We start from the raw sequence: 15,560 nt of genomic DNA, 5'->3' as shown, positions 1-15,560 counted from the left end.
TTTTAATCATAAGTGGAATTTCAGAATCCTCAGGTATGTATGAGCTTACACACTGGCGATAACCATCAGAGCCTGGAAATGATGTCAATCCCCAAGCACCAGGGGAGACAGAGGAAAACAGGCAGAGAGATGGTAATTCATAGCACTCCACTACCCAAGCATGCTCCTCGGAGCCAGGGCAGGAGACAGAAGGAAGGTGAGGACTGTTAGATTCAGATACATGAAAGAATGAAGATAAGTCAAGATAGAGCTGAAATCAATACACATCCGCAGGTTCGGGTCACAACTGGGAAGCTCTGAGAGGGGAATGCGGAGACACAGAGGCTTCCTGTGAGGGCCAGACTACATAATGCATTCAAGTGTACTTAGCAGTGCAGGGCAGGTGCTCACGCACTGGCTCCCTTCTCTCTTTCCCTTGCAAAGAATCACTAAGAACAGCCCCAAGGTACCATTTTGGTTAGTTCATTGATATGCACTATATCCAGGGAAGGGGACTTTGGCCCCACAGTCAGACAGATGAGGCTCTGGAAGGTGAATCAGTAAATTTGCTACCCAAGTATGACTCAGGAGTTTCTTAGAGTCCATCCATGACCACCAGAAGTGTGAAGATCCTTGAGGTTGAAAACAGGGGCACCCTGGGGTCATTCAAGCAAACCATTCTCAACAGGCAGGTGCTGGGGAAAGGGAATGCTCATGTCTAGGTGCAAACACACCCACATTCACACTCACACATACGCAAACTTGTTTGTGTAGCTTCTCCTATGGACGATGTGTAAGCACGCTCAGGTTCACGTTCATAGGGAGCTATTTCACTCATCTGTGTCACAAATGGGGAGCAGGAGGTGCAGCGAGAATATGTGACCCTCCCAAGGTCACACTTAAGATTTACCTCAGGGGAGCCCAAAGACAGGTTCAGAGGTGCCCACCTCTGAGATCTCAGTATGCTGTTACAGGATGTACCAACCAGCATGGGACAGGAATATTCTCCCTTATGTCTGGATGGGGCAAAGTGATGGTTTAACCCGGGCCCTGACTTTTGTCCAGTGTTGTTTCCACAGCTCCCCACCACTGAAGAGCAGTCAGCCTGTCTTTCTGGGAGGCGGGTGGAAGTCAGTAGGACAGTGAGAGAGCATGACAGGGCAGGAGAGGCACACTTGAGATTCTCCCACCCAGCCCACCCAGCAACTGTTTCCCTTGGAGAAACACAGCTGTCCCTTTAGGCTGACAGATTCTTCTCCTTTCAAGTTCAGGCTGATGGTCCAGAATCAAAAGCCACTGAGACTTGAAGCCAGGACTTGGCTAGGGCTGGAAGCTTCCATCTGGCAGAATCATTACCAATGTCATCACTACCTGTGGTGTTTCCTGGAACTGCATGGTTCTTAAACATCATTTGGGACCATCTTTCAGGAGGCATGTTTCCATGGTTTAGACTGACTGGAAATTGGTTACATACGTATAGGCAGGAAAAGTTGTCTTGGAAATCTTGACATGACATCCTGTTATAAACAGATACACATCATTTCACTGGTTTTGTCCCTAGGGTGGGGGTTCCCATCTCCCCACTGTACCTTTGTCAATTCTAGTCTCCATGGATTTACCACTGTCCTACCCCAAGACAAGGGCCTCATTCTGGCTCATTCACTATCAAGTACCTTTCTCTTCCCTCCAGGGGTTGAGAGAATAGGACAGAATAAAATTCTGGGTTCTGCATGTCTCTCTCATGGCCAGAAGGATGGCTCTTGTCTCTCTCTGCTCTGGGTCCTATACACTGTTAAGAAACGCCTTTCCCTTGGTTCCTTTGCCAAATTCACTGCTGAATCAGAATAAAATGGGTTCAATACCTAAAACCCCATCTTTTACTGTGATTACAGTGGAGATATTGGAAATATTTTTCCTTTCTAATTGACATTTGTCTCTCTGCTTCTTAATAACTTGGACCCAGTCTCCTCTTCACACATGCTAAATTTTATTTAAATATGTTATTAAGTAAATCACAAACCTCTCAGGAAAATGTCCGTATTATCCTTTAAGATGTGAACACATGGCAGAGAATGGGTTTTTAAAACATCTAGTCCTGCGTAGCTGCTGGGTGAGGATACGGATGTCTCACTCAGAACTCTAGAGTCAGGGCTGGGAGATTAATACTGAATTGCTCTTTTGGAAGACTCTGGAACCCCAGGGTGAGACTGTAGGTCCTAATGGGATGGCGTAGAAGATACAGGCATGGTAACCAGGCATGATAACTAGGCATCCTGGTTTTCAGGAAACTGTTGATTTCAAAGGTTTGGTGTCAGTATTCCCTTTTGCCATTAACATTTCCTGGAAGTTCTGATATTTCAGACTGAAATACCTTTCACGCAAAGAGAAAGCACACAAATAATTTCCCATCCAAACCTTTCATGTCTTGGTGGAAAAAACAGTCTCCTTCTACATAGGTCTCTACAAAGCTAATCTCTAGTCTCACAAAAGTGTAGGGAAAGGGGGAGGGATTGAGGGTGTGGGCAATAGTTAAAGTTTTAAAATGTAACTTAAAAAAAATACCAAAACTCGCCATCGTCCTTATTTTCATACAGCAGTCTTCTCCATTGGTGGTGGGTTTCCTGCCATTCTGGTGACCTGGGCACACAGAGACAGACCACAGGGTGAGATCTCCCAAAGCGTTTCACCTCAGCAAAACATGCCCCAGCAGAAGTCCTGTCCCTCATTCCTTCTGGGGGTGCAGGTGGAGGGGGTCATTCTACCTAGTGACAGGATTCGGTCATTCTCTGTAGGCTGGTGGCTCCCAAATTGTCCCCAGCATGATCCTCTTTCCTGAGCGTTAGATGGATACATGCTAGGGGCCACGCCACATCTCCACCGGAGCCCATAGTGGTCTGGAAACCAACCTACCCCAAACCGCACCAGTCCTCTGTCTCCTCCCATTGCTCAAGTAAAAACTCAAGAAGCCACTCCCTCGTGCCCCCTGACATCCAAACAATCACCAGATAGCAATGATGTAGGATTCCACCTCTGAAACCCCTCTCAAAACTATCCACTTACTTCCCTCCTTCCTGCTGCCCTCCTAGTTCAGGAAGCCTCATCTCCTTCTTGGACTTCCCACCTCCCTCTCCATTCTGCCATCAAAAAGAATCTTTCTAGAAGAGAAATCAGATTCTGCCATCTCCCTGCTTAAAATACCTTTTCTTCTCAGGATGAAGTTAAAGCTCCCACATCAGAACCTTGGCCTCTGCCTACCTCTCCAGCCCTACCTGAGCAGCTCCCTACTTCCCCACACACCCCACACTTGAATTCTACCCTTAGATCACAATTGTCCTCATGTCCTTGGTAATACCTGTCCTGCCCCCACACTGACCTTCGCCATGAGGCTCCCTCTACCCAGGAGACTCTTCCTCCTTTCAGTCCTTTAACCCAATGTTATTCCTCTTTCCTCCTAAAAGGTACCTCTGCTGGGAAACCTTGACTGTTCTCCTGTGGTGTCCCCACTTCACCTCCAGAGTCAGTGTCCCTCCTTGGGACACACACGGCACCCTGCACCATTCCTGTCTCAGGACTTAGTGCCCTATGTTTCTAGTGCTTGTGGATTTCTCGCTGTCCCTCACTAGACCCCGAGTTCCAGGAGCTCAATGAGCGTCTCTCACCATTACCTGATCACAGGGGCTGGCACAGGCCTTGGCAAACAGGCATGCAGCAGTTCTCTGCTTGCTTAATTTATATAGTTGTCCAGTTCATTGGGATCATGTTTTCCAGAAGCTAGTCCTAGGGTCTGTGAAGGAGGAGGCCCTCACAGGCAGAAGGGAGCAGCTGTCGCTCCCTCAGCCCCCTCCTAGTGGCAGAGACATGCGCATAAGCAACAGGCCCCAGAGGCACAAACATGCAATGAATTTATCTCTAGGAGTGGCTTGTACCGAGGGCCTGGGTCAGCTCTGTGCTGGAAAAGCAAGGCAGGGACCACCACTCAGACTTCGGGCTTTCAGGCCGAGCCAGTCAGATGTGTTATTGTAAAATGGCAATTTTATAATTAAGTGATAATTTCATTTTCTGCAGTGTGTAAGGAAAAATAAATGTAGTGTAAATCAATATGCTATCGATTCACGCAAGTTTGCCTTTAAGTGTGTGCGTCTGAAATTTCAATTATGGCGGAGATTGGACCATCCGGCTCCTTCTATCCATTTTCACTCCTTAAAAAGTAGGGGGAAATCGACCACCTGCATGGAGACTTGGCCCCGTTTCTGGTGGGAGATGGTGAGCCTAAACGTAGCCGGTGTGTGATCCTTCAGAGTTAGTGTGGCCAGGTGTGCTCCCCGTTCCCTGCTCTGTACACGACTCTCCTGTTGAAGGGCCTTCACAAATCCTGTGCCTGTAGGGTGTAAATCCAAATTTATGAGGTGACATTGGGCTTTCTGGCCCCAGCCCCCAGCATTTCTTTTCCAGGTTCTGCTGCCGCAGGCCAGTTTGCTCGCCCCGAAGAACACACTGTAAGTGATCCCAGCTCAGCACAAGGTCTATACTTCCCCACCTTCCTGGTGACCTCTTCCCAGGTGAGTCATGCTTTTTTTTCTGCTTGAGTTCAAGTTCGACTCTGTGAAGCTTGCCCTGAACATGCCAACCCATGGGAAGCTTCTCTTCCCTAATCTCTGGTGCCCCTTGCTGCCTTCACTGCTCATGAGATATTTAGCATAGGGGATGTGGGCAAATTATCAACTCAGTTAAATCTGTTGCCTCTTCTCCTATGCAAGGCACATGTGTCATTGATGTGTGCCCTTCCTTCACTCCAACCCCAACAGCCAACTGGGAATCAGGGATTCTGCCAGTCACAATACCCCTGGGCCATATTGGCAACTTGGGGTAATGACTGAGAAGAACTGGCAAAGGCCAGAGGTTAAGATTTACCCTGGGGGAGGAGGGAGGCTGCCCCAGGGAAAGAGGAATGAATAAAGGCAAGATAAAAGGAGAAAGGGGAACAGAGAGTAAAAACACAATGCTCTCCAGTGGTTCCTGCTGTTGCAAGTTCATCCCCCTTCTGCTGAGGGGATTCAGCAGCCCTGTTCTCCAGGGGGCATCTGAGACCCACCAGGTTCCTTCTATGCATCCATGTTGCTTATTCCCTCCCTTCCGCCTGCCCCCCCCCCACCCCAATGGACATTGATCTTATGTTTGCCAAGTGCCCACGTGAGCTGGCACACGCCAGCTGTTGGGGCTCAAAGAGGATCAGAGTGGCCCTTGCCACAGACCAGCCTGTGGCATCATGCCAGGTTCTGGGCAGCCAATAAGCAGGACAGGGACACTGGCCAACTCTGTGTTTGCCTTCCAGAATGCACTTCTCACTGTATTGGTTTTTACTGCTCATTGGGTCCTGTTCACCTGTTTGTCTGAATGCTTTGCATTTCCTTTCAAGTCTTCCTCTCTTTCCCACCACCTCCCCTCCCCTCGCCCCTTGCTGGCTGCCAGGGGAGCAGGTAACCTGTCACTGAGTGACCTATCACTGGCCATCTCATTCTTAATCGGCAAGGGGGTGGGGACCAGGGATCAGTCTTCTTGGCAGCTGAGAAATGCTAGCCTCGCTCCAGGGAACCACTGGCCACAGAGCTGGTCCCCACTGGCCAGCCAGGTCAAGAGAGTAGCTGCCTGTGACATAGCCAATGGGCATCTGACACTTACCTCCATTCACTTCTATGAGCAAGATTGAGTCCAGACATCAAGTGGGAGTCCAGATCAGTAGGGAGGATTGACAACCCAGGTGGCCAGATCTTTGGCTCAGCTCCCCAACTGCCCCCCAAAATGAAGTCTTTTCCTCATGGTGTCATCAGGATCAGAATCGCATGGGATCCCTTTGTGGGATGAGGCTCCTCCTCTCCATCTCTCTCTGCCGATAGAACTTGGCTTCTTTCCTACTCCCTCCCCAACCCTCAAAAACAAACAAACAAACAAACAAACCCTAATTCTGGGTATGTGGGTTCACGGCGCTGGACTGTAACCTTCTGGGGGATAGATACTGGGTCTTGTCGTCTGTACATATCCCACAGTACACAGTGCACTTTGTGCAGAGAGCACACAGTCGGTGTCTAATAGATGCCTGGTGAATGGCATCATGGGAATATGAGTTGGACCCACAGCCGCACACCGGTGTGAACCGGACAGGCCTGCAGTGAGATCCACAACAGGGGAGACAGAGGCCACCCTGTGGGGGCGGGGTGTTCTCTGCATACCAGGTCTTCAGGAAGGGTAGAGACAGGGTTTCAGAAGCCATACCCGTCCGCCCAGCGCCCTCTCCATTCCGTGTTGCCCCAGGGGTTCCACAGGCGGATAAGATCCTCCCAGCTCCCCCGGTACTGAATCTGCAAAGAACAGAAAAAGAAACTCTCAGGGCTCTCCAGCAAAAGTCAGCAGAAAGAGGGGATATGAATGCAGCTGCTTTTTACCTCCAAGGACTAATTTAACTTCTGACCTCATTTGGCTGCAGCCAGAAAAAAAAAAAATTGAAAGGAAAAAAAAAATCAATGTGTCTCTGCTGCCTGCGTGGGGTGGGAATGAGGGAGGAGGAAACGGCCCCTCTCTCTGCTCAGCACCTCAAAGGGTGGGCACAGCTTCATCATCCCGTATCGGTGCCTCCTGGAATGTGGGCTGAGACGTCAGAGCAGGTCAACAGCGTGTGGTGCTACAGAGGGGACAACCTGATGGGTCCCCAGCCTCCTGCAAGTCCTGTCCCCACCGGTCTCTCCATTTGACAGACAGGGCTGTTTCTCTGCCTGCGGCCCACAGGCAGCTGTGCCGGGGTCTCCACGGTGTGGTCCTGAGCGACGATGTCGAGGCGGCAGACCGAGCAGGAGTGGGATGGCCTGGGGGGCAGGAAAGCCCCTCATAGCTCTTCTCAACCTGCACCCTGGCACTGCCCCAGGCCCCCATCACCCGGCCTCTGCCGGCACCTCGATGGGCTGAACTTCTCTTCCTTCCCCAGGTACCTCACGGTCACCAGCTCCCAGATACGGAGGCCAGCACACGTGCTTCTTCGGGCCATGGAGGCCAGAGGGCAGGACCGTTGACAAGTTACAACGGAACAGTCGCAACCCTTTGAACCTACATTCCCAGATCCAGAAGCCCTCGGCCTGGTGGGGGGAATTAAATCATGGTGCTGTTGTAGGCATGACACTGATCTGTGTTAAGGTCGTCTGTGAAGGACAAGGCCTGCAGGGGTGAGAGAAGGGCCTCACTTGCTCAGTGGTTCCAGGTCAGAGGCAGCGGACAAAGCCAGAGTGCAGGGTCACCGTATGGAAAAGAAATCCGCGTGTGAAGCCGGGCTGGGAGCCAGGTGCCGGCTGAGAGCATTACATCCTTCACCCCTCACCCCCACCCCCCGCAGTGGATGTTTATAGAACCCTCGTCTTGCACAGGAAGAATCGGAATGCCAGAGAGGTTAAGCAACTTTCCCCAGGCCACAGAGTAAGTGGCAGAAGAATTCTCACTCCAGCCACTGTCAGTCTCCTAAGCCCAGGCTCCTGATTTGGAGATGGGAGCAGATAATCCAGGGCCAGCTCACTCTCTGGTGGGGCCACAACCCTGACCTCTCATCTCACCCCTGGGTCACCTGGCCATGGCCCATGTCATCACCAACAGGGCAGTGCCATGAAGGAGCAACGCAGTGAGACAAGGGCCAAAGAACTTGGCTTGGAGAAGGTTCTTTTCCATCCACTTCTATCTGGCTGGCGCCGTAGGGGAAGGTGCTTCGGCTTTTAATGCCACATGGGAGAGGAGAGGCTCCTGGCACATGCTCGGGTTTCCCACCCCTCTCTGTCCCACCCCTAGGCACTCCAGGCTTTGCACGCACAGTCGATTTATTAACTGGCAGTGCCTGATGGAGCAAGGGCATGAAAAATGGTTGCCCGGTGGCCCAGAAAGCTTAATGAGCCACCCTCAGTGCCTAACATAGTCGGGGCTCAGTTGGGCACAGGGGAGACGAACGGCCAGTGAGTGGAAGGAGCTGTAAGCAGGGCTAAATGAGGCATGCAGATAAACACTCACCCCCTTGCCCAGGGGAGGCAGCGCAGAGCTAGGTGCATAATAAAATATGCCAATCTCATTTATCTTCCTGTGTCCCGCCCGGAGGAGGATGAACAGATTAAAAAACACACTGCATTTATAGGTTGGCTTAATCTTAGCACTCGTGGTCAGTTGTCACCTCCTCTTTCTGGAGGAGAAATCTTTAACCAAGTCAAGTTCCTGGGCCTTGGCAGGGAGGCTCGGGAGTCACACTCAAGGCCAAGGTCCCGACTACCTCTGAGAATGAGCACTTGTTTCACTCTCCTGGCTACTTACTATACCCCTGGCCCTGGTCAGTTCCCTCAGAAAGGGTATCCCTGGGTGAGAGGTGACCCGCGTTATCTAGTGTAGGATAATATTGCCTCATGTGTATTCTATTAAATGCTAGTTCTGCAAGCTGTTAATAATTTTTCTGAGAAGTGGTTTCATGATTAATGGTAGATTAAGACCAAGCTGTCCCTGTATTGTCAGTACTGGCCTTCTTAGAGCCTTTAACATGCTAATATCCACTGTGAATCTCCAAGAAGGGGATATAGTGAGCAGCATTTCCCAAGGGTATTTGGAAAACTGCTTTCACAGAGGATCTCACCAGGCTGGACTCCTTACAGCACATGCTAGGAGGTGTTAGCAGACCCTGAGTGGCAGGAGGGGTGGGAGGGGCAGGGGGGATGGACCATCCAGGACAAACAGTTTGATGGCCAACACTAAAGGGGAGGTGTCCTGTTTAGACCACTCACTGTGTTATAAGAACAACTCCTAGTGTGTGCTGTGGGGGAGCCAACATTCAGGCTATGAACAGAACCATCAGGAGCCCAAACCCTGATTCCCGTATTCACCTGTATGGGCTTAGCCCTAGGTGTTCACATGGTCACTCTATAACCTGGCAGTCACTTTTATCCCATGCCCAGCTCTGTGGGGACACACATTCCACGGCCATCTGGACCTCTTAATTCACAAGTCCCTTCTCCCCCGTGTTCAGAGGAGAAACAAAGACAGTCTCCATGTATAAATGGCCTTTTCCAGGAGTGGCAGAGACAGCACGCAGGTACCATGGCTCCTTCATTCCATGCCCAGCACCAATATCATTCTTCGATCACAGCTTTTCCACTAAATCTGGAAGCAGTGCCACAGTCTTGTTCACACATAATCCAAGCAGCACTGCCAATGGATCCAGGTTGGCACATGAGAAAACCGATTTGCTACCCATAGCCTAGACTTTCCACACCTGGGACAGGGAGTCGTGGGAAGCAGAGTGTCTGTATGTGGCCTGGAGTGACGATGGTACTGGCCGTCCCCACTGAGAATTCTGAGACGGCCTTGGGAGAATTCAGGGGAGGAGAGTCTGGGGCTGCTGCATCTAGGATCTCTTCTGGCCAGGGTTAATCAGGACAACTTCCTCTTTGTTTGTGGGAAGAAATGTATTTTGAGCTCCTCGTATACATTCTATGATGGAGGCGGAGGTTCAGTGACATCATCTTCACAGGCCAAAGACAGATGCATTCATTCACTCATGCAAGTGTACTTATCCATTAATCCAATGAGCATTTATTAGGTACTACTGTCTCTCAGGTGCTGTGCAGAAGAAGCATTTTGTGATGGATCTCCTTAAGGAGAAGAGCGTAAGGCAGAAGATACTATCTCTGTTTTGTGGAACACTTGCCAAAACACAAAACAATGAAGCAACTGACCTTAGGTCCCTGGACAGGAGGTGGACGGATACAGGGAGAAGGAGGGCAAATGTAAGAAAGCATGCCAGAAATAGAACTCGACACCATATGTTTTATGGCTCATAAATACCTGTGAAAAATGTACCCTGGAGCTTGGAACACTGTCTCTCAGGGCCCAGAGGACATCATCAGACCCCATGAGTTGCGGGAAATAGAGAAGACTGGGGAACGTGTGTGGGAAATCACTGTGTGTGGGAAACCACACAGCTGTGTGATAAGCACAGAGGAACTGAGGAGACATGGTGTCTAGGCCCAGCCAGTTCAAGTAGCTGTGTTAACCCTGACCTTCCCCTCGCAGGCCTCAGCTTCTCAATTATGGATGGAGGAGGCTGGACTTTAGCAGTGTTTTCCAGACCAAATGATACTGCACGCAGTAATCACATATACTTTCGTCCACCTAAAGTCAGTTTCTGCATCAATGGGAAGAACTGTCCTCCTCCTCTGCACCCCCCCTTTTCCATGGAAATAAAGTCTAGCTGGGCATATGGCAGCCTAGCTAGAGAGTATGTTTCCCAGACTCCCTTGGGCCTCAGTGTGGCACTTGGTTGATTTCAGACTAATGGGATCTGAGAGGAAATGGGGTGTGTGTGTGTGTGTGTGTGTGTGTGTGTGTGTGTGTGTGTTCTGTGATGCATGCTTCTCTATGGATGTATAACTGTCCCCTGATCTCTTCCCTGGCTGGGAGAGGAGGGACTTGGAGCAGCTGCCCTGGGCTCACGGGTAGAGTCCCCATGTTGCAGATGACAGAGCCACCTGTCAGCTCTGGGTTTGCCCACTTACCTCAGAGAGAAATGAACCTTGTTTGAGCCCCTGTATTTTGGAGTGTCTTTGTGGTAGCAGTTTAGTTGGCACATAACAAATAAAACCCTTTCAGAGCAAAACTTGCCCCAGTCAATTGGGTGGCTCATTCTGTTTTCTTTTGGGGCTAATCCCACAGTCTAGCTAGACACTCAGCCTGCCTGAGATCAGGTCAAGAATGGCAAGATCGCTAGTAGGCATCTGGGGAAAAAGATGCTGGGCACCAGAGTTTCTGGATGAATAGAAGGAATATTCGAGGCCGTCCACATTGAGCTTGCTGAAGGCATGTGATGCTGACCCCTGCTTAGAGGAGCAAGAAAACAGGGCTCAACCCCCGGAAGCCTTACCCTCTCGGCTCCGGTCACTGTGTAGGCATGCTGACTCACCAGGCCGTCTTCCATTCTTCTGGCCTCACCTGTCGGCTTCAAAGGACGAAAGCAGACCAAGCATTAAGCATTCACAGGCTCTTCAGAAAAATAGAAAAGCACAATTCAATCAGCAGCTAAGCTGTGGTGGGATGAAAAGCATCCCACTGACTCACACTGGAACGGCATATGTTCTTGGAACTCTTTTCTAGAGAGGCAGAGTTTGAAGGCTGCTGGGTGGTTGAGGCCCCAAGCATTTCATACCTCAGGAGACTGCCCCATTACTGACAGAACCCCACTGAGTCCCGAGGCTGACCTGGACTGTGTGCTCCTCCAGTCACTGGTCACCAATGACACACAGCACAAAACACGTCGGTGGGGCATTCTGGGGGAGTCGGGAATACCCACCACCCCTGTGCCATGAGTAACTAACTGGGGTGCAAAATGCATATTAGTTTTCAGGTGGCATTTCAGATTGGGGGTGTGTGACTCAAAGCTCACGTGTTTACAGGGTGAAGGAAACATCCTCACGGATAGGGGGCTGGCTGTCTCAGAATAGACTCCGAAATAATTTGGAGGATCACCCAAGCTTTTCAAAATGGGACACACTGACCTTGGGATGCTGTCTTTGGAGCCGGTGAGAATCAGAGAGCAGCCCAGTCACTCCAGACCCCACTGCTCACATGAAAGCACTAGGTAAAGGCTTTGGAGTCAGGCAGCAGCATCTGAACCCTGATCAGCCACTTGCTGGCTGTGTGATGGTGAGTGTTTTACTTGGCTTCTCTGAGCCCATTTTCCTCTTCTGTAAGTGAATTCTGCAACCCCTCTCCCAGAGGGAGGGCTGCTGTGAGGATTCAATCAGGCGGCCTCAGTGAAGGATGGTCTCCATGCTCTGTGATGTCTGCTTGGCCATGCCCCTGACTACTTGAATGGGTTGGTGGCTGGACATTCCTGGACGAGGAAGGGCTCCACCCAGTGTTGGGAGTCTACTCACCGAGGCCGGGGTGCCGCAGGTCATCAGGGAGCCTGCCTTGGCTGCTGTCTTCAGCATCATCACCAGGTCAGAAGGAAAGGAGTGCAGGTCGATGCCGGTGACCACCCCTCCTGTGAGGTCCACCAGGGCATCAGGAAGGAAGCCGTAGTGCAGGTTGAGATAGGACCCACGAAACCTGGGAGGGGGAAAGTCACAACCACCCTTGTGGCGACTTTGGTGAGATGCGCCAGGCAGGGAGGTTGCCCACCTGACATCCACATATTGCCCAGAGAAGGAATGCCTAATCTGCACCTGCACTAGGGCCACCTGCCTTCATTCACTACGATGGCGTTTCCGGCAAAGCGCCACTGTCCTTCCCCTGCTCAGCTGGGGCTGGGCGGCCTCACAAGCAGCAGTATTGTGCAGAGGTCAGAAGTGCAGGTGCTGGAGCCACAGGGCAGGGGCTGAATCCCAACCTCTCCATATATTTAACCGCTTAACCTTGGACAAGTTATTTAACCTGGCACGTGGCAAGCCCTCAATAAACACTGGATATTCTGGTGATGAATGTCCACTGTTTCCTGTTCAGTTTAATGATAGTGGTAAGTACTCATGTGAGGGATACTGTGTTAGGCACAGGCTGTTCAAAGATGGGCAACCCCCTGTCCCTGCCCTCCAAGAGCTCAGCCAATGACTCTGATGCCTGCTGTGGCCACATGCAGCCTCTGTTCTCATGTAGTGTGAAGCATGGTCCAGAATTCCTACTCTCAGGACTAACCCACTCATCCCAGGATCATCAGGGATGTTAGTCAACTTGACTGAAGGTAACACAGGTGAGGACAAGTCCTACACAACATGACTTCAAAGCAAGCCACCTGGAACCCTCGTACATGTTCTGTAAAGCAACTCTTCCCACTCTTGTGTGGGGTTTCTGCCCCTGCCCAGGGTTATCACCTCATTTCACTTCCTCCCCATTATCCCCCAAACCTGAGTAGCCCCAGTCACTCACTAGAGAGGCTGACAGATTCCAAATTCAAGAGCCAAACCACTTGGGTTCAACTCCTGGCTCCCCCTCTCATGAGCTCTCAATCCTGGGCAGGAAGCTGAGACTTTCTAAGGCTCCCCTTGCTCAGTTGGGGAGTGGGCATGTAACAGTCCCTGCCTCGATGGGCTGCTTTGCCCCTTCTGCCAGTTCTTGCATGGATGACATGCAGAAAGTATCTGGCTTGCAGAGTGCATGCTTGTTACATCACTATCAGGCACAGCAAGGCCACCCTCGCTCTGCTTCTACCTCCACAACTGTTACTTCTTTGCAACAGCCCTCTGCCATGGGGACATTTTCCTTAGAATGTCTACTTTCTGCCCTTGGGGTTCTGTTTGCTATGAGAGTGAGTGGATCATCTTGGAACAGAGAAGAAATGCCTGAGGGCCCAGGGAGAGCTTGGGGAGGAGCACACCTCTGAGTTTATCCAGGTAAGGACAGTGGGATGGGCATTCCAGGGAGGAAGAATCCCCGAGCCAAAAAAGCATGGTGGAAGGGAGCCAGCGATGGTGCTCCTGGAAGAGAGGCTAGATGGACCACTGAAGCAGGCCAGACAAGGGCAGAATTGTTTTGAGAACTCAAGTTCCTGTCAATGGGGTCAACTGAAAAGGCTCCCAGGGAACCCTAAAATACAGGCAATGCAAACCCACAAAGGACATGGAGCTGAGGCCAGGCAGGGAGTGGGAAGAAGACCCTGCCTTCTGGTCTCAGAGCTGCCCAGTGGGAGACTTCCTCACCACTGCCCCTGTCACTCAGCCTTCTCACCAGAGACCTTCTCTTCTGTCCCTGGAGGGATAAGCCAAGGCCAAGCCCCTCACAAGCTGTTGGCAATGTGGGGAATCTCTGACCATGGCTTTCTTTCTCATCCTGTGAATCAGGTAGGGGGTCTGGGTCTGAGATCTTCCCTGCTGCCCCTCCAGGGGGCCTTCAGCCTTCCCTTCCTGGTCCTTCACTTGGAAACAGTAAGGTTGACTGGGTAGGCTTGTGGGGTCCTCCAGACCCTCTTATCTCACTATATCTCCACCTCTGCCACTGGGCGTCACTCAGAATTCACATAAGTTCGCTTCAGCAAATACATGTCAAGTAGCCAGTCAAAGCAGGACAACGTCCCAGGCACAAATGTCACGGAGGGCTTAAAAGAGTCTTTTTATAAAAGAAAGCTCTGGATACACAGAAGGGCCCTTCTACAGAAACTGCCATGTGGCAGATTGATTTCAACTTGTTAAAACTGGTTCTTAATCTTATCTTCCTATCTCCCTAGACTCTTATCTCTGGGGTATTTACTTAGTCAAATTCAAAGTCTTATTCAATGACCTTATTCAATTCAAAGTCAAATTCAATGACCATTATCAAAGGGTCATGCCTAGTTGGGGCTGAATGCCTGACTCTTGATTCCCCACATGTATTCTGGCTCTGGGTCCTAGATTAGGAAGGGCTTTGCTGAAGGTACTGGAAGTTCACAAAGACTGGGGTTCTGGAGCCCATTCTAGAACCCACCAGTGTGACCTCCCACACTGCAACAGCCCCATCTAGATGCCCTCAAGAGCCCTCTCTGGCTTTAAACAGGGCTGCATCAGAGCCATTCCAGAAAAGCAGCCCAGGCCCTGTCCTGATACATTGGCCCACTGCTTTGGTGTCTATGGGCCTCCTCTGATACCTTATGCTTACACCAACCTACAGTTGCCACAGAGATACTCAATGCATGGGGAGGCCAGCCGCCCCTCTCTCACTGTCTCTCCACAATGTCCACAATGCCTGTCTCAGCAGAAGCTGGGTATTTTGACAAGGAGTTATCTCTCTGCTTCACAAACATGAGCTCACGAAGACTGCTGATGCTTCAGAAACATGGCAACTATTCTTAGCCCCCTTTGCTGACAGGAAACAGAAAGGGAAGAAAGATAGAACTGTGTTCACCACACCTGTCATTACACCTTGTCACCTTAGCCCAGGAATTCTGAGAGCGTCTTGTTCTCGTCTCTGTGCTTCAGCTTCATTTGGGGGAAATGTCTATCTGCCCAGCAATGCTAGGAAAGAGGGATGAATTTAGACATCTAAATCAGAACCAGAAAGGATGCTGAGATGCTGTGACTCTTAATTGCCAAGATTCCATACAGGATGATATGCAGCCTATCAGATCTTGTCCCGCAATCTCCTATTTTATGACTTCTGGGGACAAAACCTTGCCAACATAGATCTGACTCAACCGATTCGTTTCCAGACTCCCCAGTTGCAAGGAGAGTTGAAAGTTTAGAATGCATGTGTTCACTGGCCTACATTCTTGGCGGGGGAGGGAAGGAGGGTCATCTCCATCTGGACGAATGCGTTATTCATGTTTGTGCTGTGGTAATTGTGTGCCAGACACTGAGTCCCAAAGAAGCAAAGAGACAAATCTTTTTCCTATAGAACTGACAGCCTCAAGGGATGATGGAAAAGCACACAACAAGGGGAACACTTGACCTTGGGCTGCTCATTTCAGTGTTCTGAGCCTCAGTTTCCTCATCTTTCAAAGAAGGAGGTAGGGCTCGAGACTGACAGAGGTCCCCTCCAGCTCGGATAGCTCAAATTCTATTGTGCTCACTCCTGCATTCTATGATTTCCTTCTTTGGTTGGAGGGGAAATCT

General features: G+C 50.6%; 1 protein-coding gene across 2 annotated transcripts in view; it reads right to left on the bottom strand.

Moving 5' to 3' along the window:
• CAPN13 (calpain 13) overlaps window positions 1–15,560 on the bottom strand; it is an 81,610-nt gene that overhangs the window by 27,807 nt on the left and 38,243 nt on the right. For both annotated transcript variants that reach the window (XM_045447257.1, XM_045447256.1), the window contains 5 exons: window positions 11,919–12,093; window positions 10,907–10,981; window positions 6,250–6,335; window positions 2,542–2,616; window positions 1,351–1,496 (listed from right to left, as the gene is read on the bottom strand). In XM_045447257.1, coding sequence (XP_045303213.1) covers window positions 1,351–1,496; window positions 2,542–2,616; window positions 6,250–6,335; window positions 10,907–10,981; window positions 11,919–12,093 — 557 coding nt within the window. The remainder of the gene's footprint in view (window positions 1–1,350; window positions 1,497–2,541; window positions 2,617–6,249; window positions 6,336–10,906; window positions 10,982–11,918; window positions 12,094–15,560) is intronic.

This window comes from Leopardus geoffroyi, chromosome A3, assembly GCF_018350155.1.
Source record: "Leopardus geoffroyi isolate Oge1 chromosome A3, O.geoffroyi_Oge1_pat1.0, whole genome shotgun sequence".
NCBI classification, from domain to species: domain Eukaryota; kingdom Metazoa; phylum Chordata; class Mammalia; order Carnivora; family Felidae; genus Leopardus; species Leopardus geoffroyi.
This window is presented reverse-complemented; position numbering and strand designations above follow the sequence as displayed.